Source organism: Emiliania huxleyi (assembly GCF_000372725.1).
Source record: "Emiliania huxleyi CCMP1516 unplaced genomic scaffold EMIHUscaffold_300, whole genome shotgun sequence".
NCBI lineage: Eukaryota > Haptophyta > Isochrysidales > Noelaerhabdaceae > Emiliania > Emiliania huxleyi.
The window spans coordinates 101,014-125,868 of record NW_005199769.1 but is presented as its reverse complement, the minus strand read 5'-3'; the positions used below and the strand labels follow the sequence as shown (position 1 = coordinate 125,868).

The 24,855-nt window shown below is 67.7% G+C and overlaps 6 protein-coding genes across 6 annotated transcripts; 1 reads left to right on the top strand and 5 right to left on the bottom strand.

The window, feature by feature from the left end:
- Positions 1 to 387: 387 nt before the first annotated feature.
- Positions 388 to 2,979, bottom strand: EMIHUDRAFT_240021 (hypothetical protein; the record flags this gene model as incomplete). The annotated part of the gene is made up of 4 exons (XM_005775046.1): positions 388 to 726; positions 859 to 1,195; positions 1,289 to 1,604; positions 2,106 to 2,979. 4 exons carry the CDS (start codon positions 2,977 to 2,979, stop codon positions 388 to 390), a joined length of 1,866 nt encoding a protein of 621 aa, XP_005775103.1.
- Positions 2,980 to 3,071: 92 nt separating this feature from the next.
- Positions 3,072 to 4,374, bottom strand: EMIHUDRAFT_240020 (hypothetical protein; the record flags this gene model as incomplete). The annotated part of the gene is made up of 2 exons (XM_005775045.1): positions 3,072 to 3,084; positions 3,299 to 4,374. 2 exons carry the CDS (start codon positions 4,372 to 4,374, stop codon positions 3,072 to 3,074), a joined length of 1,089 nt encoding a protein of 362 aa, XP_005775102.1.
- Positions 4,375 to 5,616: 1,242 nt separating this feature from the next.
- EMIHUDRAFT_240019 (hypothetical protein) lies at positions 5,617 to 6,924 on the top strand (the record flags this gene model as incomplete). The annotated part of the gene is made up of 2 exons (XM_005775044.1): positions 5,617 to 6,359; positions 6,873 to 6,924. 2 exons carry the CDS (start codon positions 5,617 to 5,619, stop codon positions 6,922 to 6,924), a joined length of 795 nt encoding a protein of 264 aa, XP_005775101.1.
- A 259-nt stretch (positions 6,925 to 7,183) lies between these two features.
- On the bottom strand, positions 7,184 to 9,894 carry EMIHUDRAFT_240018 (hypothetical protein; the record flags this gene model as incomplete). Its single annotated transcript, XM_005775043.1, has 7 exons — positions 7,184 to 7,553; positions 7,633 to 7,735; positions 7,919 to 8,088; positions 8,357 to 8,562; positions 8,662 to 9,261; positions 9,353 to 9,428; positions 9,620 to 9,894. 7 exons carry the CDS (start codon positions 9,892 to 9,894, stop codon positions 7,184 to 7,186), a joined length of 1,800 nt encoding a protein of 599 aa, XP_005775100.1.
- A 924-nt stretch (positions 9,895 to 10,818) lies between these two features.
- On the bottom strand, positions 10,819 to 11,592 carry EMIHUDRAFT_55807 (hypothetical protein; the record flags this gene model as incomplete). The annotated part of the gene is made up of 2 exons (XM_005775042.1): positions 10,819 to 11,043; positions 11,143 to 11,592. Coding segments are annotated over 2 exons (675 nt in total), but the record flags the coding sequence as incomplete, so codon positions are not given.
- A 6,458-nt stretch (positions 11,593 to 18,050) lies between these two features.
- EMIHUDRAFT_240013 (hypothetical protein) lies at positions 18,051 to 20,787 on the bottom strand (the record flags this gene model as incomplete). The annotated part of the gene is made up of 8 exons (XM_005775041.1): positions 18,051 to 18,146; positions 18,300 to 18,428; positions 18,535 to 18,583; positions 18,727 to 18,805; positions 19,257 to 19,408; positions 19,978 to 20,219; positions 20,296 to 20,475; positions 20,725 to 20,787. The coding sequence occupies 8 exons, from the start codon at positions 20,785 to 20,787 to the stop codon at positions 18,051 to 18,053; spliced, it is 990 nt and encodes a 329-aa protein (XP_005775098.1).
- Positions 20,788 to 24,855: the final 4,068 nt, after the last annotated feature.

Genomic DNA, 24,855 nt, shown 5'->3' with positions numbered 1-24,855 from the left:
ATGTGTGTGTGTGTGCGCGGCACTTCTTTTCCGTCTCGGGACTCGGCACTCGGGCGCGGCCGGCGCGGCGGGCGCCCGCGCCCGCCGCGCGCCCGCGCGGCGGGGGGGCGGGCGCGCGGGCTTCGGCGTTCGGGGGCGGCGAGATGTGTGTGTGTCCCAAATGAGGAAAGAAAGCTCCAGCGCTAACGTGGAGTCGCGACACGGTAGCGCAGGCCGTAGGGGAAAAACTCTGAACAGGCAGGAGCGCGCGGCAAATCGCTGGGAGGAGCGGCATCCGTCTTGAAGACAGACGGACTGCATCTTCGCGGCGGGCCAACCGGGAAGGGAAGTGGCGTGGGAGTTATGCACCGAAGGATGCTCCCGCGCCGCCGGCGCCGCTCGTCAAACTCAGGCAGAGCCGGTTGCACCGAGGCCCACGCGCCGCTTGCTATCGTCGTCGACGGCGCCGCCCGAGGTGAGGCCGAAGCCGCCCCAGTCGGCCAGTGCGGGCGCCGGCAGCCCGCCCAACGAAAGGTTGCCTCCGCTCTGCCACCACGGCGAGCAAGACGTGCCCGAAGCGCCGGCGGGGCTTGGTACCCCCAGGGGAGGCAGCCCGGTCGCCATGTCCTGCCCGCGCGGGTGGCCGAGCGGGTCCGCGTGGCCGAAAGCAGCGGCGCCCCCAACGAACGGCGCGGGCGGCGACCACGGCGACGCGGCGGGGCTGTCGCCCCACGACGCCGCGCGAACCTGGCAAGGCGGGTGGGCAAGGCACGCACGGGTGAGAGGGGACGCACGGCCCGGGGGAGGGCGCGGTCGGGGCTGGCACGGCCCGCGAGGGGGGCGCCGCGCAGTCGGGCGGAGGGGGGGAGAGGCGCGCACCCTCGCCGGGGGCGCGGGCTGCTGCATCGGCAAAGGCGGCGGGGAAGGCGAGTCGAGGAGCTCGCGCAGCATCGACGAGCCCAGCTCGTCGAACGACGGCTGGGCGCCGCCGGTGGCGACGAACGGGTCGAGCAGGTCGTCGAGCGGGGTCGCGCGGACAGCGCTTGGCAGCGCGCCAGGCAGCCGATCGGCGCAGCCGTGCGGCCTCGGCAAGCCGCCCGCAGCGACGCCCGCCTCCCACGGGTTGGCGGCGTGGGCAGTCGGCCCGCCGTTGGCCACCCCGTCGCCCACCGCCAGCCGAGGCAGCGACGAGAGGGCGGGCGCGGAGCTGCCGCTGCTGCGCACGCAATCGCTCCAGCTGCTGCCGCCGCGCCGCGCCGCGCCGTCCGGAGCGGCGGCGGGGGCGGCCCGATCAGCGGAGGCGCGCGACGAGGCGGGGCTCGCAGCGTCCGGCTTGGTCGGCCCGGAGGCGGGCGCATCACTCGGCTGCGGCGTCGTCTTGTAGACGGCTTCCCGCACGAGCAGCGAGCGGCCGAGAAAGGCGGGCGGGTCGCCGCCCGCGTCAATGTGAGCGAGCAGCGCCCTCACCGCCGCCTCCTCCTTGAAGTAGACAAAGCCGTAGCCGGGCGAGGCGCGGCTGCCTTCCACCTTGACCTTGACCGCGCTGACGACGCCCCACTGCGAGAAGGACGCGCGCAGCTCTCGCTCGTGATCGAGCGCCGCCGCCGTCAGCGGAGCGACCCACACTCGCGGGCCCAGCTCGGCCGGCCGCGCACCCGCGTCGTGCTGGCCGTTGCCGCCGGCCGCCGCGGCCGCCCCGCGCCGGTTCCGCTCCCGCTCCCGGTCGGTGGACAGGGGACGGCTGTCGCCGCGGCCGCCGCTGGTCGACACCTCGGAGCGGCATGAGTTTGCCGGCGCCTCGCTGACGGCTGGCGTGGGAATGTTGGAGGAGCTGCCGCCGCCGCCACCACCGCCGCCGCCGCCGCGCCTCTTGGGCGCAACGCCGGCGTTGGAGCCCTCCGCCGCGGAGGCCACTGGGCTCGCCGCGGGTAGCCTCGCCTCCGCCTTGGAGGCCGCCTTGTCCGCCTTGGGCGCCGGCGGGGCGCTCGCCGGCGGGGCGGTTCGAGAAGCCTTCTCCTTCTTGGTGCCCGCCTTGTCCGGCCTGGCCGCGCCCGTCGAGGCGGCGGGTGCGGGTGCGGGTGCGGGTGCGGGTGCAGCGCCGCCCTTGTCCTTGGCCGGTTTGCCACCCTTCCGCTGCCCGGCCGCCGCCTCGGCAGCTGCGCCGGCGGCCGCCCTTGCCGCGTTGCCGTTGGGCTCGGTGCCACGTCGCCTGCGCAGCTCGGCCTTCCCCGACGCGACGGGCGACGAGAGCGCGGCCGGCAGCGTCGCAGCGTGCTTGCCGGCCGAAGCGCCTCCGACCCCGCCGCCCTTTTGCGACCCTCTGGAGCGGCCGTCCTTTCGCTTGACGTACTGAGGGTAGAGGGACGACGCCGTCGCCGCCGCAACCTCGTTGTCCACCTTGACCATGAAATGGAGGGTCGCGAGCAGCACCGAGCCGGCGACGAGCAGCACGATCGCGAGCAGCAGCAGCGAGTTGACGCCAAACAGCCCGCCGCCGTCCTCCTCATGCCTGCTGAAGCTCAGCGACGGCAGCCTCTCGCCCCTCTGCATCTCGGCGCGCAGCTGCGGCGCGAGCTGCGGCAGAGAGAGGTGACCGAGCGCGACCTCTTCCGCGTGCACCTGCTGGATGATGGAGGCGCGCTCCGAAGAGGTGAGCCCGTCGAGGACGCCCGTCGCCTCCAGCTCCATCGCCAGCTCCGAGATGTCCTGCGGCGGCGGCACCGGCGCCTCCTCGAGCGCGGCCGAAATCTCAAACCCGTCCGGCGGCGAGAGAAGGGTGATGCCGACGTGCACCGTGTGCTCGCTCTCGGTCGAGCGCATCAGCAGCTCGGCGGGCGTGCCCGGGAACCCCTCCGCGAGCAGGCGCGGGCTCGAGCTCACCAGCGAGACGAGCCCCTCGGTCGAGGCGGTGAGGAGCACCGGCTGGCTCGCCTCGACGCGCAGCAGCAGCTCGTGCAGCGCCGGCACCCGGACGGAGTAAAAGTACATCGTCGGGAGCATGTGCTCGACGGAAGCGGCGGCGGTGGCGGCGGTGCGCGGCGGCGCGCCGCCCTCGACCGTCACCCGCCTTGGCTCGCCCGGCTTGAGGCGCGTCACGACGAGCGGCTGCGAGTGGACGGTGAAGCGGAGCCGGTCCGAAGAGTGTGACATCGAGACGGAGCGCAGCGACAGCAGCAGCGGCGCGGCGTGCGTCTCCTGCGGCGCGGGGCGCGGTCGGTCGTCGGGCGCGCGCGGCGGGGGCGGCGCTCCGCCGCGACGCGGTGCGCGCGCGCTCGCCTCCACAACGAGTCTCTGGTAGGAGCAAATGTCAGAGCCGCACTCGACGGGCAGCGCCCAGTGCGCCTCCTCAAAGCTGCCCTTGGCGGTTGTGTACGAAAGGAGGAGGGCGGGCTGGCCGTTGTCGTGCGCGAGCACGCCCAGCAGCAGCTTCTGCCCGCGCGGCACGCCCGCCGTCGCCACTTGGAACTGGTAGACGTCCGAGTCGGCCTGCGCGTGCAGCGCGTCGGGCGCCGCCTTTCTCCAGTCCGCGGCGCTCGCCGGGGAAAAGACGTGGTGGGTGGTGATGGGGCGGCCGAGCGGGAGGGCGAGCCGCGGCTCGTCCTCCAGCTCCTCGCGCGACGGCAGCAGCGACGCGAAGCTGCGCGGCTTCGAGCTCGGGTCCACCGGATCGGCAGGCACAATCAGCTCGCCCGTCTCTGCGATGTGCGCGCCGCACGGCTTTGTCGAGCGGCGGCTGAGCAGGGAGTGCTGCAGGTCGGCGAGCTCGCGGTGGCCCGCGATCAGCGCGCCGATGCCGACGCCCGGCCGCGCCTCGTCCAGCTCCGACGCCGACAGGTTGGCGTGCGCAACGGACGCGCCCGCCAGGCCGCCCTCGGCGCTGCGCAGGTGGAAAAACAGCATCATCGCAGGCTGCGTGGCGTTACCCGCGTCGTCGACGGGGGAGCCGGCCTCGCGCGCGAGGGTCGCGTGGCGCAGCGACTCCCACTGCGGCTCGGGCGCAGCCAGCCGAGGCGCCCACCACTCGGAGGCAGTCTGGCTGCCACCGTCCGGCCCTGCCGTCGCGAGCGCAGAGGCCGCCGGGAAGGCAACCTCGCGCCGCAGCGGCCGGGTGCCCAGACCGGCGCGGCCGAGCACGGAGCGGTCGATGCAGGCGCCCAGCAGCGCGCGGCTCAGCAGCAGGTCGAAGAGGGGCTCCTGCAGGCCCGAGAGCGGCGGGACGGCAAAGATGAGCCTGCGCCGCGGCGACGACGGCGTGCTGCGACCGCCGGCCTGCAGCTCGATAAAGGCGAGCCGCACGCCGGCGGGCCTGGTGACGCTCTCCGCCCGCGCCGCGCCTCCACCAGCGAGGGTGACGGAGGCCGCGAGCAGGAGCAGAACTGGCCAGGCGGAGGCCATCTTGCTTCACGTTTTTCTTCTCTCTCTTTGCCTGCCTCCGTCTCCAATCTAATCACGATTTCTTTTTCCAATAACGCCAAAGGTCTGTCTGGAACACACATTCTCTGTGACCATTCATGTCGTCTTCTTTAGACGCCTGAATGCCTCTGGGGGGAGGCGAGGGCCCTAGGGGGTACCCATGCGGGGGGGAGATGGGGTCCCCCAGCCCGCCGCAGGCGCCGATTTGGAGCACTTGCGACTTGGAGTGCAGTTATCAACCTCACATCCAGAGCCGGGGAGCTAAGAACACCCAGCGAGCCGGATGATCGGTGTCGGGTTACGGGCTAGAGAGCCCTAGCCCCGGGGGTACGCGTTCGCAGGGAAAGGGCCTTAAGATTTTTTTAGCATTTTTTTTCGCGCGATTTTTTACTTGTTTCATGGGAATTCGGCGTACTTGCGGCCATGCTATCACCCCTTGCGACATCCTTTCGGCGCTGCTGACCGTGCCATGCTGCTCAACTGACCGCCTGCATAGCTCGCGGCCTTAGTCTTCGGCATTCAGTGACGACCTGATCGTACGGCCAGTAGGAAGGTGTCCTTCCAGCGCGTGCACGCTTCTGACGCAATGCGCGTCACAAACTGCCTCGGATTGGCTGCTGGCACTCTCGAGGCTATGCCTACACAGCCTCGCGCGCATGGGCAGTCAAGAGGGACCATAGTTAGAGGCTGCGCAGGCCGTCCCGTTTGCTGTTTGCACATAAAAAACGCCTGTTGCGCTGCGCGCGCGCGCCGGGGCTCTGTCTCACTCACGTGCCGCAATATGTGTCACACACGGCGGCTTCTGCCACCTCTCGATTGGTTCCACTTTCTACGCACATCTACCGGGGAAGGGGCGCTTGGGAGCGGGGGCGGGGGCGGGGGCGGTGTCCGCTCCTCTCACCTCGCTCCCCCTCCGCATCGCCCTCGCCAGGCCGTCCTGTACCCGGTACAAGGGCAAAAGAAAGAAAGAAAAAAACACGGACAACCCAAGGGAGGGATGGGAGGACGGCACGCCGCCACCACACAGGGATTTTAAGGAGAGGTGTGTGATGCGCTAGCCGTCGCCCACCCTAGGGAGTCTACTCGAGTACCTAGGTACAAGGCAGCCCGAAGGCGGCCGACTGGGTGGCCATCTTCAGCTCAGCGGCAGCCGACGCCGCCTCGCCCGACTCGGTCGTCGGTTTCACAGTTTTGTGCTTTCGCCCCCGAGCCATGGACATACATATGCACACCGACAACGACGGCGCGGCCCTCGACAACAACGACGGGGTCGCGGCCGCCCTCTCCTATCCGGCGTGCCTCGATCTCTCGCTCGACGAGTTCAAGGCGGCGTGGAAGTCGAGTCGGCGGTACGTGGATCGCTCCACCGTGCAGGCGCTCAAGGAGGCTGCGCGTGCAAGGTTGGACATGTCGCTCGACGAGCTCATCGCGCTGGGCAAGCCCACGCAGAGCGGCCCGCATCCGCGCCGCCGACCGCCGACGCTGCGCGAGCTCATGTCGGGCAAGGTGAGCCTCGGGCGCGACCACCACTCGCGCCCGAGCCCGCTCGCCTCGATAGCCCGACAGTCCTCGCTGGCCCGCGCTCGTGGGCTGGCCAGCGCCGGCTCCGCGAGCAGCTGGCCGACCGCCGGCACGTGGGCGCTCGGCGATGTGCTCGGCGACGAGGACCGGCGGCACGAGTTCAAGCGCGGCAACCTGCTCGCCTCCTGCCCGCGGGGCAGAGCCAAGTACGAGGCGTGCGTGTGCGGCTTTGCCAACGGCGGAGGCGGGCGGCTCTACCTCGGCGTCGACAACGACGGAGCGGTGGCCGGCCTCTCCCTCTCCAAGAGAGACAGGGACGCGCTGCGACTGACGCACGACGGCATCGTCGCGCGGACCGACCCGCCGCTGCGAGGAGGCCTCGTCAAGCTCGACTTTGAGCCCGTCTCTGCGGCGCCGCACGACACGTACGTCGTCATGGTGACCTGGTGTGTGCCTCCCGCCCCCGCTCCTCCTCCTCCCCCCCCCCCCCCCCCCACACACACACACGAGCGCCCGCCTCCCTGCGGCGGTGCCCCCGTGCCCGTGGCCGCGGGGGTGTGCCTGTGGCACGGCGAGGGGCGAGGGCGAGGGCGAGCGAGGCGCGAGGGGCCCCGAGGCGCGAGGGCCCGGTGCGCGGTGGCGCGGTGGCGGCGTGCCGCGGTGGCCGGTGGGGGTGGCCCGGCGGCGCCGCCGCCCGCCGCCGCGGCGCCGGCGCGGGTGCGCGCTGGCCGCTGGCGCTGCGCGGCCTAGCTGCAACCGGGGGCGAGAGGTAAGGTAAGGTAAACGTCTCCACACACACAAAGTGGTGGGGCAAGGGGGGGCGACCCTCGCATCTCCACGCCCGGGACACGGGCAGGAGCCCCACGGCATTCAAAGTGCAAGCACCGGCCCGGTGCCGTGGGTGAGCAACGCAGCAACCTGCACACCCCACTCCTACTCCTATAACACAACCCCCACAGCGTGGTCGTCTACGTGTTCAGAAACACCAGCGAGGCGAGGGTGAAGGGGTAAGGGGCTGTGTGGGGCTATCTGTGACCCCCGGGGGCGAGAGCGGAGCCGGAGAGGGGCGCGTGTGCGGTGTGTCTGCTGTGTGGTCGCGTGCAGGTCATGCAAAACGGGCCCTGAGTGTCACCGAAACGTGTACATCGGCATAAAAATGACCCTTCTGCTACCCGCACGCCGCCTCGCCGGCCACCCAGGCCGGGTCATAACACGTGGGGAGGAGGGAGGAAGGGTCACAAGGCGACACACCGACGTACTGACCGACACACTACGCCTCCGGGTCGCCGGCCGGACGCACGCGTGCCACCACAATCCGCACCATCGCGGCAATAACCGAGTCCTTCTCGGGACTATAGTCCTCTCCCAGATGCTCCAGCTTGATCCCGCGGCGCACCAGCTTGGAGCGTCCCGGCCCGTCGCCAAACAGCCGCTCCGCGCGCCGCTCGGTCGGAATGGAGGCCACGCCATCGCCGCGCCGCAACGCGTTGGTGATGAGGAGGTGGTACGCGACGGACAGAGCCATCGTCGTCGCCCGCTCCGCCACGCCGCACAACCGCGACGGCCCCTGCGCGCCCGCCTTCGTCGGCCCGCGCTGCGCCTGCCCCGCCCCGATGGTCTCCAAGTTGGTCGCGCCGGCCCTCGGGGAGGAACTCGCGCCAGAGTTTGCGGTCGCGCCAGTTCTCCGTGCTCTGCGCCGTGCGCGAGAGCTGCGCGAACTCCTCCGCGCTGCACTTGCGCACGGCCCGCGTGTCCGCATTGTCGAGCCGGTCGCGCGCGCGCTGCAGCTTGCGGTCCGAGAGCATCTTCTGGTACTTCACCGCTCGAGCCTCCGCTGCCGCCGCCTCCGCCGCTCCCTGCGCCTCCTCGAGCTCCGCCTTCGCCTCCGCGAGCTGTTCGTCTCGCTCCTCGAGCTCCTCCGCCAGCCGCTCCGCCTCTCGCTCCACCGCGGCGGCGGCCATCTGCTCCGCCGCCGCCTGGCGCTCGCGTGCCCTCCCAGCCCTACTCGCTGCCTTCTCGCGCGCGAGCTCGCGCTGCTCGTACTTGCCGACGACGCTGCTGAGCTCGCGGTTCTCGCGCCGGAGATCGCCGTTCTCCGCCTCGAGCTCGGCGATGAGCTCCTGTGCCTTTGCGAGGAGCGAGCGTTCGCTCTGGCGCTGCCGCCGCGCATTGTCTCTATCGCGTCGCGCCGACTCGAGCTCTCCCTCCAGCCGCGCCAAGTCGGGCGCCGGGAGGAGCGGCGACGATCCCGAGGCCGCTCGAGTTCCGGACCTACATCCGGAGCGCCGCGAAGCCGATGAGCTCGCGACGGGCGAGTCAGCTCCAGGCCGGTCGGGCGGCGCGGAGGCAGAGCGCGGACGGCAAGAGCAGCAGGCAGGCCAGCCCCAGAAGCCAGGGCCAGCCAGACCAGCCTCAGCCCAGCTCAGGCAGGCGCCGGGCTCACTGCTGCTCCTCCCACGCCTTGTACGCGTCCGTCTTGGTCAGCCCGCTCGCCGGCTCCCAGGTCGAGACTGCGTCGCCCGCCTCCCCGTCCCCCGGGAGCCGGAACTTCTCCCATGAAGGGTGATAGCCGCTCCACCGGACCTTGAGCTGCCGCACGCCCGCCTCCACCCTCTCCTCCGTGATCGCCTCCACCTCGAACAGGGTCGCCTTGGTCCAGAGGAGTTTCCGCCGCGGGACCGCCGGCGCCTTCTCGGCCTTCCGCTTGCCCGGCCGCGGCGCCCCCCTCGCGTCCCCGCCGCTGTCGACCTGCGCGGCCATCTTGTGGTTGCCCATCTGGCGCCAGTAGCCCGCCGCCAAGGCTCTCCCCTTCTCCGCGTGCGCCTTGATGTCGGAGAGGATCATGCGCCGCCAGGTCGCCTCCGTCGCCGGGTCCAGCGCCAACTCGCGCCGGTTCGCGTCCTTCGGCGGATGGAGGTCCCCGTGCTCCGTCGACAGCGCGAACTGCATGTCCACCGTCAGCGTCGGCCGGCTGTGCCGCGTCTTCGGCTTCTCCCATGTCAGAGTCAGCGCCGTCACCGTCGCCGCCTGCTGCGCCGCGGGAGAGGAGGGCTTGGTGATCAGCTTCGTCAACCCGCACACCGAAGGCACCAGCGTGAAGAAGGGGCGCGCGAGCTCCGCCGCGTCCGTCATTGTGTCTGCATTGAACTGGAGCGAGAGCGGCTGGTCGATCGCCTTGAGAGGAGGCGGCAAGTCCTTCAGCACCTCCCGCGGGCAGTCGCGGAAAGTGAAGCTCGCCGTCTGCCACAGGAACTGGCCGCCCAGGGTCCGCAGGCTCGTCGCCATCCGCAGCCCGATCTCCTGCCGGAACGAGTCCTGGTGCTTGAGGAAGAAGCCCAGCCGGCTCGCCTCGGCCAAAAGGCGCGCCACGTCGGCATCCGACTGGTGGGCTGGTGCCGAAGTGAAGGCGTCTGGGGCTACGAATCCCTGCGTCCAGGACCTCGGTCCCCGGCTCCGGGGGGCCCTGCTCGATGCTTGCGCGTGCGCGCCCTCCGGCGGCCGCGAGGTCTGCTCCCCTGTGGCAGGGGGGGGGAGGGTCGGAGGGGCGGCTGGCTTTGATAAAGTGACACTTTATCAAACCTCGGCCCAGGATCTAGGAGTCGCGTGTCCCTTTTGCGCGTTTCGCAATCTCCACCCACTTCCTCATCGGGCCCGCGCCATCGGCAGGGTGTGCCGCGCCGCGCTACTGTGTGGCAGCTAGCCAAACCTGTCGGCGGCGGATTCGGCGTCGTCGTGGCCGCCGCCAGCCGGCCCGAGCGGCGGGGCTGGTCCGAGCCGGGCTCCCCCGACGGAGGGACGCTTGGTCTTGTCGGGCGTGAGGCCGGATTTGCCATTCCGCTCCCGCTTGTCGCGCTCTCCGGCCCCGGACATGCGCCTGAAATCGTTGCCATACAAGCGCGTCCTCGCTCCCGCTTCGCTAAGGCGGGCTCTCAAGCAAAAACGGCTGTACACCGCCGAATATTTCTCGGATTTATTTTGCATGACCTGTGTATGTTGCCGTGTCCGCGTGTGCCCGGGCGCCGTGTGATTTTTCCACTCTTGGGTCTCACCTATTGTCTAAGCTACATACATGGGGACTCACAACGGAACTGGCACAGATACACCGACGAGACGCACCCACGCCCACTGCAGGTGCATATCTGGAGGGCGTGGAGGGTCGTGTGGAAGAGGAGGGGGTGTGGTGGCAAAACCGCGGTCGCTCTCTGCGCAAAACACACTTGGCCGGCTGCGCCACGCGCGCACGGCCCGCTCGCCGCCGGCCGCCGGAGGGGGCGGGTCGCCGCCGCCATCGCGCGCCATCGCGTGCGTCAGCAGCACGCGACACTGCAGCCGCCGGCCGCCGCGGGGGGTCGATCTCCGGGGGCCGAGCCTCCGTCAGTCGTCGCCGTACTCATCCAGGCCCGAAAAGTCAAAGGTGCCGCTCCCGTCGGCAAAGGAGGCCATCATGTTGCTCTGCCCGAGCATGTCGATGCCGTCGCCGTCCTCGTTCGCGGCGCGCGCCGCGGCGCGCTCACGCTCGATGCGCGCCTTTTCGTGCTCCTCCTTTTGCCGCCGCTTGGCCGCCGCCTCGCGCTCGGCGTCCTGCCGCCGCCGCTCCGACTCCTGCTGCTCGCGGTCGCTCTGCGCCTTGGACTGCGCAAACTGCTCGTAGTACCCTCCGCCGCCGCCCGGCGAGCCGCCGCCGTCCGAGTCCGAGTCTGACGGCGAGTCGTTGCCGCCAAAGTCGTCCGTGTCTTGGCGCGCGAGCGAGATGCCGCCGCCGCCGCCGGAGGAGGCGGCGCCGTGGCTGGCTTGGAGCGACTGCTGCAGCTGCGCGATCCGCTGCTCGGTCTGCGCCTTTGCCTGCTGCGCGCCGAGCATGCGCGAGGCGGTGGTGTGCTGCGCCGCCTTCTTGGTGGGCTTCTTCTTGAGGCAGGCGTTGACGAAGCGGTGCAGCTCCCACAGCGTCTTGCGGTCGAGAGCGTTGATGTCCACCTCGATCTCGTCCGTCCCGTTGCCGAGCGAGGGCATGTTCTCCCGGATGATGGACACCACCCGCCCCAGGTTGTCGCTCTTGAGTTTGTTGATGCCCGCCGAGAGCTGCGTCTTCTCCTCGTACGTCATGTCGCGCGACAGGTCGATCGGCGCCTCCTTGGCCTCCACCATCGCGCGATTCGGCGGCCTCGGCCGCTTGCTCCCGCGCCCGCCGCCTCCGCCTCCGCCTCCGCCCCCGCCCCCGCCCGGCGGCACCGCCGCCATGCCCTGCTGCTGCATCGCGAGCTGCTGCTTTTGCATCTCCATCATCTGGCGCTGCATGTCCTGCATCTGCTTGAGCAGGTCGCGCTCGCGCTTGTCCTTGCGCTGGTCGTCCCTGCGCCGCGACGCCTCCTCCTCCGCCTCCAGCTCCTGCGGGATGGTTGCCATCTTCTCGTCGAAGAGCCCCTCGAGCGTCTCGGCCATCCGCGCAATCTCCGACTCCTCGCCGTTGTACTGGCGGCAGTTGGCCCACACGCGGTCCACGTCCGTCTTGACGGCGTCGGCGTTGGCGTAGGCGCCCGCCTCGAGGTTCTTCTTGATGCTCCCGAGGTCGATCGGGTCCGCGACCGCGCGCGGCCCCTCGTAGTACGAGGGGTAGATGCGCGGGTCGACGGGCGCTGCAAACGGGCCGACGTACTGGTGGCGCAGCAGCTCGTTGAGCAGCTTGAGCACCGGCTTGAGCTTGGGGCTCATGCCGCCGGGCCGCGCCGCCAGCTTTGGCCGCTTCGAGCGGTGCACGGCGCCCACCGGCTGACCTCCGCCTCCGGCCTGTGGGCGGCGCGGCAAGGTGCTGTGGCCGAGGGGACGCGCGCGAGGGGAGGCGCGCAGACGGGGTCCGGTGCGCCTGCGCGGCCATCGCTGAGCCCCCCGGCACGCCGGAGCGCTTTCGCTCGCGCGGCTCGCCGCTGTCCCTCCTGCGCACGCCACCCGACGAGCGCGCACCCGACGGCACCCCGCCCTGGCTGTTGGTGACGAGCTGCGCGCCGGAGGAGGGGAGCGGTCGGGCGCGAGCGGAGAGCCGGGGGCGCGGGGCGCGGGGCCGGGCGCAGGGCGCGGGGCGCGGCCTCGCACCGACGGGGTCTTTGACCGGAAGGCGGGCTTCATAGCACCGGGCGTGTTGATAGGTACGAATATGTAGGTGTCTCCGCCGCGCAGCGCCGCCTTGGAAAGCTCCTGGTTGAGCTCCTGTGCGGGCGGTCGCGGCGGCGGCTTGAATGCTGGCTGGGCGGGTCTGCGCCTCGCGCAGCACGACGGCTCTGCAGCGCGCAGGGCACAACAACGCTGCAGCGCGCAGGGCACACGGCGGCTGCAGCGCGACAAGCGGCGTTTGATCTTCACGCAGGCTTGGGGGCCGGGGGCGGCGCGGCACCTCCGCGTCACGCTGCGTCATGGTGACGCAGCCGCGGTTGGCGTCGGCGGCGCTGGAGCCCTCGCCTGGCATCGGTTTTCCAAGGGCTGCTCTCTCGCTGGCGCTGCCCGGCTCGCTGGGGCGAAATAAGAATTCTTAAGGAACAAGCCTCTCTCACAGCACACTGGCACGACAAGGGCGCAGACTGGCGCGGACTGGCACACACACCGGCTCACCACCGGAGCCGCCTAAGCGACTCCGTTAAGAACGGCAATGCACTCCGCACCATGCACAATGCCGCTCTCCCCGCACGCTAGCTCGTTCACCGTCTGCCACGCCACGGCGGTGTGGAGGACGACAGACAAGCGCTGCATCTGCAGCCCGTGCCAGTTCTTGGTGGTCCATGTGACCTCGTCCAGGTGCTGAGCGTGCGAAAGTTTATTGCTCAGCTGGTTCGCCGCCTCCCTCAGGGTGCTGCGAACCTCCTTTCCAAAGCCTCCGAAAGCCTCAAAATCAAACAAACGTAGATCGCAATCCTGCTGCCGCGCAAAGGGGTAATCGCCAGGCTGCTCCGTGAGCTTTCCCTTGGGGGCATCCTCCTCCTCCCCCTCCTCCCCCTCCTCCTCGGCCTCCTCCTCCTCTCCCGCCACCGCCGCTGCCGTCGCTTCCGACGGAGACCACTTGCCGCGCCCTTTGACCAACTTGAGCAGCCCGGTCTCCGTGTTGCCAAAGCGCACGTAGGCCCCCTTCCAGCCGAGCCCTCCGTCGCCGGCCGTGTCCTTGCCCGTGCTCGCAAGCGAGCTCGTGAGCTTCAAATCGGCAACGAGGCGCCTGTGCCCCCTGCCGATGTTTGCCGCCGCCACGTCAGGTTGTTTTGGATTACTGTAACTGAGGTGTGCGGTCGGCTCCATCTCGATGATCGTGCCCCACGCCGAGCGGAGGCATTTGACCAAACGTTTGAGTAGAAATTTGTGTCTTGTAGCATGCTTTGACCGAGGGTTAACCATCGCGGCGTCGCCAAGGACGTCGTGTAGCTGGCCGCTGGGTGCCCTCTTGCCTGCCTCCACCGCCTGGCAGGCGACATCAAGGGGGAGCCCAAGGCGGCGCTGGACGGTGACGCGCATCGCCCAGGACTCCATCTTCATGTCATCACGCATGGGGATGGCGTTGAGGAAGGCGCCGGCCCCTGGTTGGCTGACGGCGACAAAACGGATCGCCTCTCGCCAGCATTTGTGGTTCTTGCGTCTCCCGACCTTGTTGCCTTTGGAGGGCGCCTTGCGGCCGCCGCTGCGAAGCGCCTCGTCGGTAAGCTCCTCGGCAAGGTCGAGCCAGTTAGCATGGTGCACGCCAGAGGTGTACCGTCGCTGCGCCTGGTGCAAGAACTCGTTGGTGGACGAGAACTGGGCCAGGGGAAGCAGCTCCGCGGCCGGCGTCAGCCCGTGCGGGTAGAAGCGGAACCTCGGCTCCGCCTTCGCCTCGTTGATCGCAGTGCCCGGGCTCACCACCTCCCGGCACACGACCTGCGTCCGCCAGCTCCGCTGGCACTTGTCGGTGAGGTCGTGTCTGCTGACGTGGGGCGTCCGGCCGGCCCATCGCCGACCAGGCCCCGCTCGTCTCCATCCGCGGCAGCCTGCCCGGGGTACGAGCGGCAGGAGCTGCGCGCCAATACACACAGCGGGGATCTCCGAAACTTTTGGGGACGCACGAAGAGCAGATGGCGCTCCCGTGCCCGCCATCGTGCTAGCTGGCAGCGGCATCGTCTTGGCTGGCGTCGCCATCTTTGAGCACGGCAAGCGGAGCTCGCCGGAGTCCCCAACCTCTTCCCTAGCCCCTCCCGAGGACAAGCAGGGGAACCAGAGCGATGAGGAATCGCACGTGCACGGCACCTGCGGCGACTCGGAGGAGACCAGCAGGCTAGTGCTGAGATCCGCCGAGACGTCGAAGGAAGCCGAGAGGCGGCGGGCGGTGTGAACAGTGAAGGTGTGGGGAAGCACACCTCGTGGGCGGCAAGGTTTGAGAGCATTTTGAGGTGGTTACCGTGCAAATAAATAAATAAAAACGGACACCTCTCTACTAAGGACGTGGGAACAGGCCAACAGCCAGTGGGACGAACGAGGCCGCGACGGCGGCTCAAGCGGGAGGGAGCGGTGACAGTGGGCAGCGAGAGCGAAGTGGGTGAGACTGATGATGCTCCTTCGACTTAGGGAGCGGTTCAGCTGCTGGGCGGGCTTCAGGGTGGTGCTCACGCGAACAGGAATCGACGCGGTGTACAAAGCATACAAGAAGAGGAGAAAAAAGAGGAGAACCACCAGTGATGACGAAACAGAAGCTAGCGCGGACGAGAGCAGGGCAGACACGGGGACGGCGGAGCCGGAGCAGACGGCATCGGCCGCCGAGGGAACGATGGGAAGAGGCACGCTGGTTTGTGGACCTCCCGCACCTTACCCTTACAGGCCACCATAAGGGACCCCGTTGTCCGTTTGACATCAGACTTTTTTTGAGTTGGAGGTAATAATTAAAAGGATTGCACTGTCCCAAAGAACTGATTCATTCATTTCACCCTCACATAGTAACAATACCTCAAAGTTGAAAACCTCCAAAATAGGCCGTCAGGACTCTGTCAGGACTCCGTCAGGACTCTGTCAGGACTCTGTCAGGACTCTGTCAGGACTCCGCCAGGACTCCGCCAGGACAACCACTGCCCCCCCGCTGTGAACAGAGCCCTTAGCTAGAGAGTAGGGAGGGGTGTACAGTCGAGTTACTCCCGAGGGCAGGGACGGCCCTCCACTGAGGGAAAGGGCGCAACGGGGACGGTATGCTCACAACCCAGCCACGCAGCTCTTTGCTCGCGTACAGCCAACGAGTTTGCTGGTCCACAGGCAGGCCAGGCCGTGAGCGTGGGCCGGTCGGGCCTGATCCTGCGGTGAGCACTGGAGGGCTATGCGGCTCGCTCCGTCAGCCGACTTGCGCCGTCGAGCGGTCGAGCGCTTCGGGTTGGACCCGCGGGAGGGTCCCTGCGCGGCTGACATGGCCAGCCAAGCCGTGTGCGCTGCCGTGGGCGCTGTCGTGGGTGCTGCCGTGGGTGCTGCCGTGGGCGCTGCTGTGGGCGCTGCCGTGGGCGCTGCCTCGGTCAGCAGTCGGTCAGCAGTCGGTCAGCAGTCGGTCCGCTGCTCGGCGCTGGCCTGCAGGCCGCCGGTGGCAAATCGGGGGGGCGCGGGCCATGGACGTCGTGGCCGAGCTTTGCTGCTGCTTTCTTGCACGTTGCCGGCTGTAACGTTGCCTGCACCATGGCCGCGCCTCTCTTGCTTGTGCGCTTTCATGGTCGAGCCGAGTGGCGCGAGAGCGAGCGTGATTTCTTTTGTCTGTCAGGACTCTAAGTTTCTGTCAGGACTCTCAAGTTTCTGTCAGGACTCTCAAGTTTGCTTGTCAGGACTCTCAAGTTTGCGTCAGGACTGCCCCATCAGGACGATTCCGCAGAGGGCGCGCACGGTCGAAAGGGGGGCTGGGCGTCTATCATTCACTGTTGGGGGGGAGGGGAAGGAGGGTTGCAGTGAAGGAAGGTGGAGGTCTCGTCGGAGGCACTTGTGAGCACTGTGAAGACCGTGCGCCGTCAGGACCCCGCCAGGACTCTGTCAGGACTCTGTCAGGACTCTGTCAGGACTCTGTCAGGACTCTGTCAGGACTCTGTCAGGACTGTCAGGACAGGTGCGGGAGGTCCACAAACCAGGTTACGAGGAGGGCGGCGGGGACCTCAACCGACTATGGAGGACCCGTCGCCAGACGACGCAGGGCAGACGATGTGGAGGCGGAGCAGACGCGCAGAGCGAGACGAGGGAGGGAGCAGGACTTTGCGGAGGTCAGCAGGAGGATGTACGAAGAGATTAGGAGCAGCAGGGACCCCGAGGGACCATGTGGAAGACGGCTAGTGCTAGTCCCCCATCGGGAGGACGACCCCGGCTAGTCGCCAACCACACCCACAAAGAACCCTGCACAAAGCTCACACGGGCTGGGACCTGTTCCTTATTACCCATCTCACAGTAGAGGTGTCCGGTTTTATTTAGTTATTTATCTCTACTGGGTAAAAAGGAACAGGCCCCCGCCCGTGCGATCTTTGTGCAGGGTTCTTTGTGGGTGTGGTCGGCGACTAGCCGGGGTCGTCCTCCCGATGGGGGACTAGCACTAGCCGTCTTCCACATGGTCCCTCGGGTCCCTGCTGCTCCTAATCTCTTCGTACATCCTCCTGGTTACCGTGCACATGACATGTGGCATGTGCATGTGCATGTGCATGTGCATGTGCATGTGCATGCACACACATTTGCAACAACAACAACAACAATCTCACATGATCCTTCGCCTTCTCAAGCAAGATTCTTTTTCCTTCGCGCGCAACGCGATGGCGGCAAGGCCTCCTGCGCGCCCGCCCTGCCCCCTCGTCACGCGCCGAAGACCAACCGTAGGGGGTAGACAGCGTCCTATGAATATAAAATCTGAGGATTCAGGATTGAGGCATCGCTTCAGTGAGGCCAAAGTGAGTTTATGGATGTGTGAGAGCGGTACGGGACACGAGGAGGCACGCGGACCGACTCGTCGGTGACTCTGCTGCACACGGCGTTTCAGAATTTTTCTCAGCGTGAGCGAGACGTGGAAGAGTGCCACCGTCGGGTAGGACGGGTCGGCCCGGAGTATCAGAGTAGCCGTCGTGGTCGCGGCGAGCAGCGCCGGCCACTCCGGCGCGCCGCGTCGGCAACATGGGAGCATGTCCACCGCCACTTCGCGGTCGCAGCGCTGTTTGTCGCCCGAAACGCCGCATATCCCTCTGGCGGGCCAAAGATCGACTCGCATGTCGATTCGACTTGACGGCAGCATGGAGGCATCTCACGTCTCCATGCCGCCGTCAAGTCGGAGCCAGTCTGCGGCGATCACAGCGCTCACCGCAGGGATAGGCGAGCTTTTCAGAGTCAAGTGATTGCGCGAAATCACACACTGGCGGATTTGGGGGCGCTATGCCCCTCCCCCTACGAGGAGGGTGGGTGGATCGTGGATGAGCGAGAACCTGACGAGGCCTGTACTCTATCGCGATGGTAGTCATCCCAGGACGGCTTCGGGAGCTTGCCATGTTCTGAGATGCTCGCGCACAAGCTAAGAAAGCACGTTGAGCGCCCGGTGTAGTTATCGAGATATGATTCAGATCAAAGTTGTGACACCGTCACAAAAGTGATGCACGGACATATTGGGAGCGGGACTGCCACACTGCCTTTCTCTACGCTTGACCGGGCACAGGTCGCAACGGCGGGGGTGATCACATGCATACTGACGTACGCACTAGGTCTCTGTCCGTGTGAGAATGAGCGTCTTGTAAACTTGGCCCACAAAAGTCCATCGAGAGGGGAAGCGGACCGTGCAGCACGCACAACCCTGCACAACCCACAAGCCGGAGGACCGCCGGAGCGAGATCCGAGAAGATGATACTCTAGCGCGCCCGCGGGCGGACACAGCGTCTCGTTCACCAATATCAAATATCGTCGACACCAAAACATCGTCGCCGCAAATTATTGCTAGACCGACACTCACACAAAAACACGCTCTGCGACCCCACGGACTCGCTCCGATACATGTATCCCGTACTTTCAGTGTGCACACCCTCCGCATGGCAGACCGCCCCTCCCCAGAGATCTCCCTCCGAACCACCACACAGCCCTCGGCACTGGCGCCTGTTGAGGTAGCGCATGCGCTGTGCCGCGGTCACGGATGCCCCCCGGCGCACGTCTCTCGCCTAGGGACGTCCCCAGATGCCCACCGGGCTCCGCAGCGCCCAGGCGGGAGGCTGCACCAACCGCACTCCGGCGCCGCTCCCCTCCTCCGCCTCTGGCTCCCCCAAGGCGGCCATGAAGGAGAGCTCGGAGAGCGCCTCCGCCTCCGCCTCCGCCTCCGCGCCCGCGCCCGCGCCCGCCTCCCCGCCGCCAAGGGCGGCCAGGCATGCGTCGTAGTCGACCTGAGCCTCGCCGCTGTGGCAGCGCCGCACCTCGGCCCACAGCGCCTCGAGGGCCGCCGCGTCGGCGTCGCTGCGGAGGGCGTCCGTGATGGAGGAGCGGCCGAGGGCGCCGGCCATCAGCTCGCGCTTCATGCCGAGCACGATCTCGTCGGGCTTGCCCTGCCACACGGAGAGGGGGAGGGCAAGCTCAAGAGGGGCAAGCTCGGCGGAAGCTCTCCACGCACACAAGAGTGCTCGGGCGAAGGGGGGAGGCAGCCCTCGCAACTCCACACCCAAACAAGGCGGGGGCTGGCACGGCACCCAAGGCGCAAAGCCTGGTGCACGAGGGCGAGCGCACCTCCGCCCGCCCCGAGAGATGGAGAGAGATGGGGCGAGATGGGGAGAGATGGGGAGAGATGGGGAGAGATGGGGAGAGATGGGGAGAGATGGGGAGAGACGGGGAGAGAGCACCTGCCACGGTAGGCCGCCCGCCCCGAGGAAAGCGAGGGCGTAAGCGAGGCTCTCCACGTCGTCCACCGGCCGCATCAGCTCGCGGCCTGGCCACAGCCACAGCTGGTGTCAAGACGCGCTGCTCGCGCGCACAGCTGCTGCTCGGGGCGGAGGAGCGGTGCCCTCGTCAGCGGCGACGCTCGCGAAGAGGGGGGTGCCTCTCGGCCCGCTCGCCTGAGGACACGGGTGCGGGGCGGGGTGCGGGCAGCTGCGGGTGTGGAGACAGGGGGAGATCGGGGGAGATCGGGGGAGATATGGGGAGATATGGGGAGATATGGGAAGATATGGGGAGATGGCAGCTGCGCATGTGGAGACGGTCTCGTGCCGTGTGCGAGTACTCTCCGCCGTGCACTCTCTCCGCATCCGCTCGGGGTGTACGAGGGCGGCGAGTGCAGAGGGCGCGGCGTCTGCAAAAGGCACGCTGCGGCATCTAGGAGCGCTCGCTGTCGGCTCGTTCCCGGCCAGCTGCCCGTCAGCCTATGGACATGTCCTGGACACGTCGTGCGGGCGTGTCCTTGACGCAGCCCGTGCCCCGCCGTCCGTTGGCCCGAGTGCACGACCCAAAGTCGATCAGGTGCAGCGGCTTTGGCTGCAGCTCGGCGCCCGACCCGAGCAGCACGTTGGCGGGCTTGAGGTCGTTGTGCACGAACCTACAGGAAGGGGCAAGGAAGGGTCCAGGAAAGGTCTGGAAGGGGGCTTGAGGCCGTTGTGCACGGACCTACGACACGGGGTCTGAGACGGCTCGCGCTTCCACCCCCGAGACGCGGCTCGAGGTTCGGCGAGTGGCGAGCCCGGCGGCGTGGAGGCGGCGGAGGAGGCGGAGGACGCCGCGGCCGACGCGGAGAAACGGCGCGCCGGACAGGCGCGCGCGGCCGCTCTTCCCGCGCCTCAGGTCCTCGAGGGACGGTCCGAGCACCTCCATCACCAGGCACCCTCCTGGGGAGGAGGGGAGGAGGGGGGGGGAGGGGTTGGGAGGAGGGAAGGGGGGGGGGGGGGGGTTTTTGGGCCCCCCAAGGGTTTTTGCACCGCCAGGCGGCGCCCAACGAGGCGCTAGCAGCCGTCTGGTGCAGAAGTCTTCCCTCTGGCGCGCAAGCGCAGAGCGGGCGGTGGCGGTGTATCAAAGGTGTCTCGAAAGGGTCTCGAAAGGGTCTCGAAAGGGTCTCGGAAGGGTCTCGGAAGTGTCTCGAAAGTGTCTCGGAAGGCGCCTGGCGTGGCGGACCCCTCGTGCTCGTGGTGGAGGAGGAGGGGGAAGCCGACGCGGCCCGAGAGGGCGGAGAGGACCGCCGCCTCGCGCGAGATTGCGCCCCGCTTCAGCCCCAGCTTGACCGCCACAGGCGCGCCGCCGGGCAAGTAGCCTGGCGAAACAAAAGGGGCCGGGGAGGCGAGGGTGGGGGATGCGGCAGCTCGGAGCGCCGCGTGCATGCGAGGGCCGCGAGCGCAGTGCCGGCGGGAGGCTGCCGACTACGAGAGCCTCGGGTCGCTGCTGGAATGCGGGGGCTGCTAAGTTTGGCATCTGCTGCCGGCTGCCGCTCAGCACCTCGCTCTGTGTCCCCTCTCCGAGCCGGTCCTGGATCATCAGCTCGTCGAGGGTGAGCCGCTTGGCGCCACTGTCCGGCCGCCAGGCCGAGAGCAGGCCGCGGTCGAGCCGCTCCTCGAGCTCGCCGTCGTAGCAGTACCGCACCGTGTATGCGTCGCCACTCACCGCCCACACGACGGCCTCAAACGGCGGCTCGCCCGGGAAGGTGACGAGGACGCGGTCGCCGACGGCGAAGTGGGCCGGCGCGCCGGCGTCGCCCGCGCCCGCCGCGGCGCTGCCCGCGGCCCCGGCGGGAGGAGGAGAGGCGGCCGGCGGCGCTGGCTCCAGCCGCACGATCGGCGAGACCCGCGCGATGCCGCCCGAGAAGCCGAACCGGGCGGGCGCCCAGCCGCCCCCGCCGCTCTGGGTGAGCGCGTGCGGCGACAGCACCACACTCCTGTCGTACGGGGCGAGGAGCACGGCGGCCGGCGCGCTCGAGAAACAGCAGAGCATGGTCGAAGCGATCGAAGCTCGGCGAGCAAAAAAGAAGAATTCAACGAATTAGAAATTGCTTCTGAAATCAAAGGAAAGAGCCCCCCCGAGCCTCAGATCTGAAAGCGTCGATCAGCCTCCACAAGCGCCTGCAAGCTCCTCCGAAACCAGCCACCGATGCTGCTCGCCGTGTGCAGCGCGCCGGCCCTGCATTCGGGCCGCCTCCACGTCGTCCTCGGCGGGCGGCTCCGTCCTCCCCCACCCGGCAAAGGCGGACAAGGGCGGCGAGGACGCCTTCCTCTTTGACGACAAGCGCTGCCTCTTCGGCATGGGATTGGCGAGTGCTGGGTACACAATAAAAGAACATTTTTATCGGTCAGAGAGATCGCCATAAAAGCATGAAAATGCGGCCGAGCTGAAGCCTGAGATCTGAAAGCGTCGATTAGCCTCCATAAGCGCCTCCATACGGTAAGGTCAGTAAATTTCTCCACACACACAAAGTGGTGGGGCAAGGGGGGGCCTAGGGGGGGCGACCCTCGCATCTCCACAACCCGGACACGGGCAGGAGCCCCCACGGCATTCAAAGTGCAAGCACTGGCCCGGTGCACGTGGGTGAGCAGCCTGCCCCTCCCTCCCGTCAAACCAACTCCCGCACACGCACACAATCGCACTCTGGCCATCGAATGACTCCGAATGACTCCACTGTGTGTGCTAAGACAGAATCTGCCGCGTGATCTGGAAAACGCCGGGTGATCTGCGAGGCGAATGTATCTCAAAACCGGGTGATCTGGAAAAAGAAATTTCGCGAGCCGGGTAACCTGGAAACGACATTTCGCCGTGTTGGGTAATCTGGAAACGACATTTCGATTTCCTACAGGACATTTTTCGCCGTATGTCGTGGGGGTGATCTGCGCGGCGCAAAATCGCTCACGCCGGGTGATCTGAAAAACGGGTGATCTGCGAGGCGAATCTCGAAAACCGCCAATTTACAACGAACCATCCTCTCTCTCTACAAGGGTTTACCTACAACACCGCTCCGGGCACGGGACTGGCGCGCACTGGCACTAACGTTCCACGAACGAGAACACGCTTGGCAGTGCGCAGAGCAAAAGGACCTTCGCGAGTTCGTACATTCCGGTGCGTATAAAGAGGAGCTGCGCTCCAAGCCTCGCAGAACAGGGAAGAGCACGGTCCGGCTTCTGCGGGGGCGCGGCAAGCCGGGATCAGCGATAGGGGCGCCAGCTTGGCGAGGAGCGTGCGTCGCGGGCCTGGGTAGCGTGGCTGTTCGCGGCGCCGCTCATCGCCGCTTTCGCACGCCTGGTCCTGAGAGGGCTCCTGCGGCTCTCTCTCGTCGCGCGACCGCCGCCGACAGCATGTGCTCGGTCGTGCCCGCCAGCGCGGAGCTGCACAACGTCGAATCGTTCGGTGGCTTGACCGCCGGCGCGCCCACCCTCGCCTCCTGCGCGCCTCACACACAGTACTCTCCTCTGACTCGCGCGACCGCGCAAGTGGGCTCACGACCACCTCCCTCTCAATCACGCTCCCAACGATGCGTAGCCCGTTCGCTCTCGCCGAGAGGGCGCTGGGAACGCCCAATTTGGCCTCGCGCGGCCATCAGACAGGCGTGTGGCATCCCAACTCCCGAGGTGCACGACACGACCGCTTGTTCGAACATTAGCGACACAAGTATTTATTCCTGTGGGTTGTGTCATCGTGCGCTCACCCTCAGCCGAAGCTGGGGCCGGTCCCGTAGCCGCGCAGAGTCGAGAGTGGGCACTGGGCAGTGCTCCAGTGGGGGTGGGGCTGGGCTGACTCTCCCAGCGGCAGCGCGCAGCGAAGCCGCAGCCCGCACAATAACGAGCATTAGACCTCCAGAAAGTAACTCAGAGAGAGGGGCCCCAAATCCCAGAAAGCAATGCACCCACCCCACCACAACAAAGAACCCACAGAGGGGCCAAACCCCTATCCAAATGCACCCCACAAGACCCACAGCAGCCCAGAGGCGACCCAGAGAACGTGCCTCAATGCGATGCGCACAAATGCTGCTGTGCTCTACAAGTTGCTGTGCCTATGCTCCGTCCGACGAAGGCGGCGGCGGCGGGAGGAAGTCTCTGACCTCGGATGCGGAGAGCACGCTGCTTGCCATGGCGAGGTGTGCGATCTCCCCGAGGAAGACCTGGTCAGCCACCCCGCTGTTATGAAAAAATTGCGGCGGCCTCCCGGTGTACATCCTGGTGTCCAATCCCGTTGGGAAGGCAGGGAAGCTGCTTGAGCTTGCCACCTGAGTGCCATCAACGAAAAGCACGACTGTGCCCGCGCTGCTCCGGGTGGCCGCCACGTAGTGTTGCACACCGTCGAAGAGGTAGGGTGAGGAGGCTTTCACGGAAGTCCATGACGGAAGTTCCGTGTATTCGCCATATTCCAAGAGGCCATCGCGATGGATCCTGAATTCGACGACTTGCTCCTTGCTCAGCCCTGCTCCGATGCCCATGAAGTTTCGCTCGTCTCCATTTGCAGCCGAAGGTGGCGCGGTCAAGGTGGCCAGCAGAGTGAACGGTGGGCTGAGAGCGGGCACTGTGTACACAACTGGTGTCACACCGTCAACCGAATGTAGCGCAGCAGACTGAAAGGCGATTCCCGGCATATTAGGAGGCGGCATGGGCGGTGACGGCGGCGGCGTCGGCGGCGGCGGCGGCGGCGTCCACGGCGGCACAATGCCCACAAACTTCCGAACCGCCTCGAGCTCCTCTCTGACGCTCGCGAGCCCCTGTGAGACACCGTCCTTCAACTGCTCCGTGACGAACTCAGTGAAATTTCCGCGAAGCGCTTCGATCCGCTCGGTGACACTCTCCCCGTCCGCCGTGACAAAGTCCGTCGCGTGCAGCTCGCCGCTGCACGTCAGCTTGCCGTCCCCCTCGCCGGTCAGGCTGGTCGGCGTCATGTCGGGCGTGCGGCTGTTGAAGGAGAGCGTCGCTGTCCTCCCCGTGATGGCGAACTCGGTCTTGTCGCCGGTCGCGGAGGAGAGCTGTCGCCGCGCCGCTGACGGAGGGCGAGCCGCGGCCGCCGGCGGGTTGGGCGGGGCCGGCTTGTCGCGGAGCGCGCCGATCTTGGCGTCTTGCGCGGCGAGCCGCGCTTCGTACTCCTCCACGCGCTCTTCAGCAGCCTGCACGCGCGCCTCCAGCGCCTTGTGGTCCCCCGCGCTCACGAGCTCGACCACCTCGCCGCCGGCCGACATCTGGACCTGCTTGTGGTCCGTCTTGCTCTTGAGCGCGGCGAGTAGCTCGGCGATCATCTCGTCCTTCTTCTTCATCTCCTGCTCCTTCTTCATCATCTCCTCCTTGAACGCCTCGTCCTTCTTCTGCGTCTCCTCCTTGAAGTCAGCCAACGCCTCGTCCTTCTTCTGCATGTCGCTCTTGAACGCCGCGAACTCGGCCATGATGCTCTTCAACGTGACGGAGCTCTCGCCGCCAGCCGCAGCGGTGGAGCCCTCGGCCGAGTCCTTCTGCGCCTCGCCCATGATCGTGTCTGCCGTCTCCATCTCGTGCACGATGGCGTCCGAGCGGAGAGCCGCGAGCGGCATCGGCAGGAGGTTGGTCGCGAGGAGCGCGGCGCCCGCGCCTGCGCGTACGAGGGGGACTGGGCGTTAGCATGTAAGGCGCTGAGCAGATGCCCACCCCCACCCCGCCCTCCCTCCGCAGTGCGCACCGGCAGGCCAGAGGGTGAGGGCGGAGCAGCCCAAGGCCAGCGCCGCTGCGAGGAGGGCGGACACGCCCATCGTGCGCGTGTGCGAGGCGTGCTTGGGGAGGCAGTTCTTGCGCGGGAGCAGCGAGGCGTCCTTGCGGTCGGCCGCCTTCGAGGGCCGGGGGGGGAGGGTGGCGAGAGCGGCGCGGGGAGAGCGGGCGGCGCGGGGAGGGCGGCGGTGGGGAGGGCGGGGTTGGGGCGGCTGTGTAAAGGCGGGGTCGGGAGGTGGCCAACAGGCGGGGTCGGGAGGTGGCCAACCGCGGGGGACAAGCGCGATGCAATTCACGGCAGGTCTCACTATGGCAAGGGTTTGTACCGTCGTAAAGAGGGTAGCTGCCGGGGGCAGAG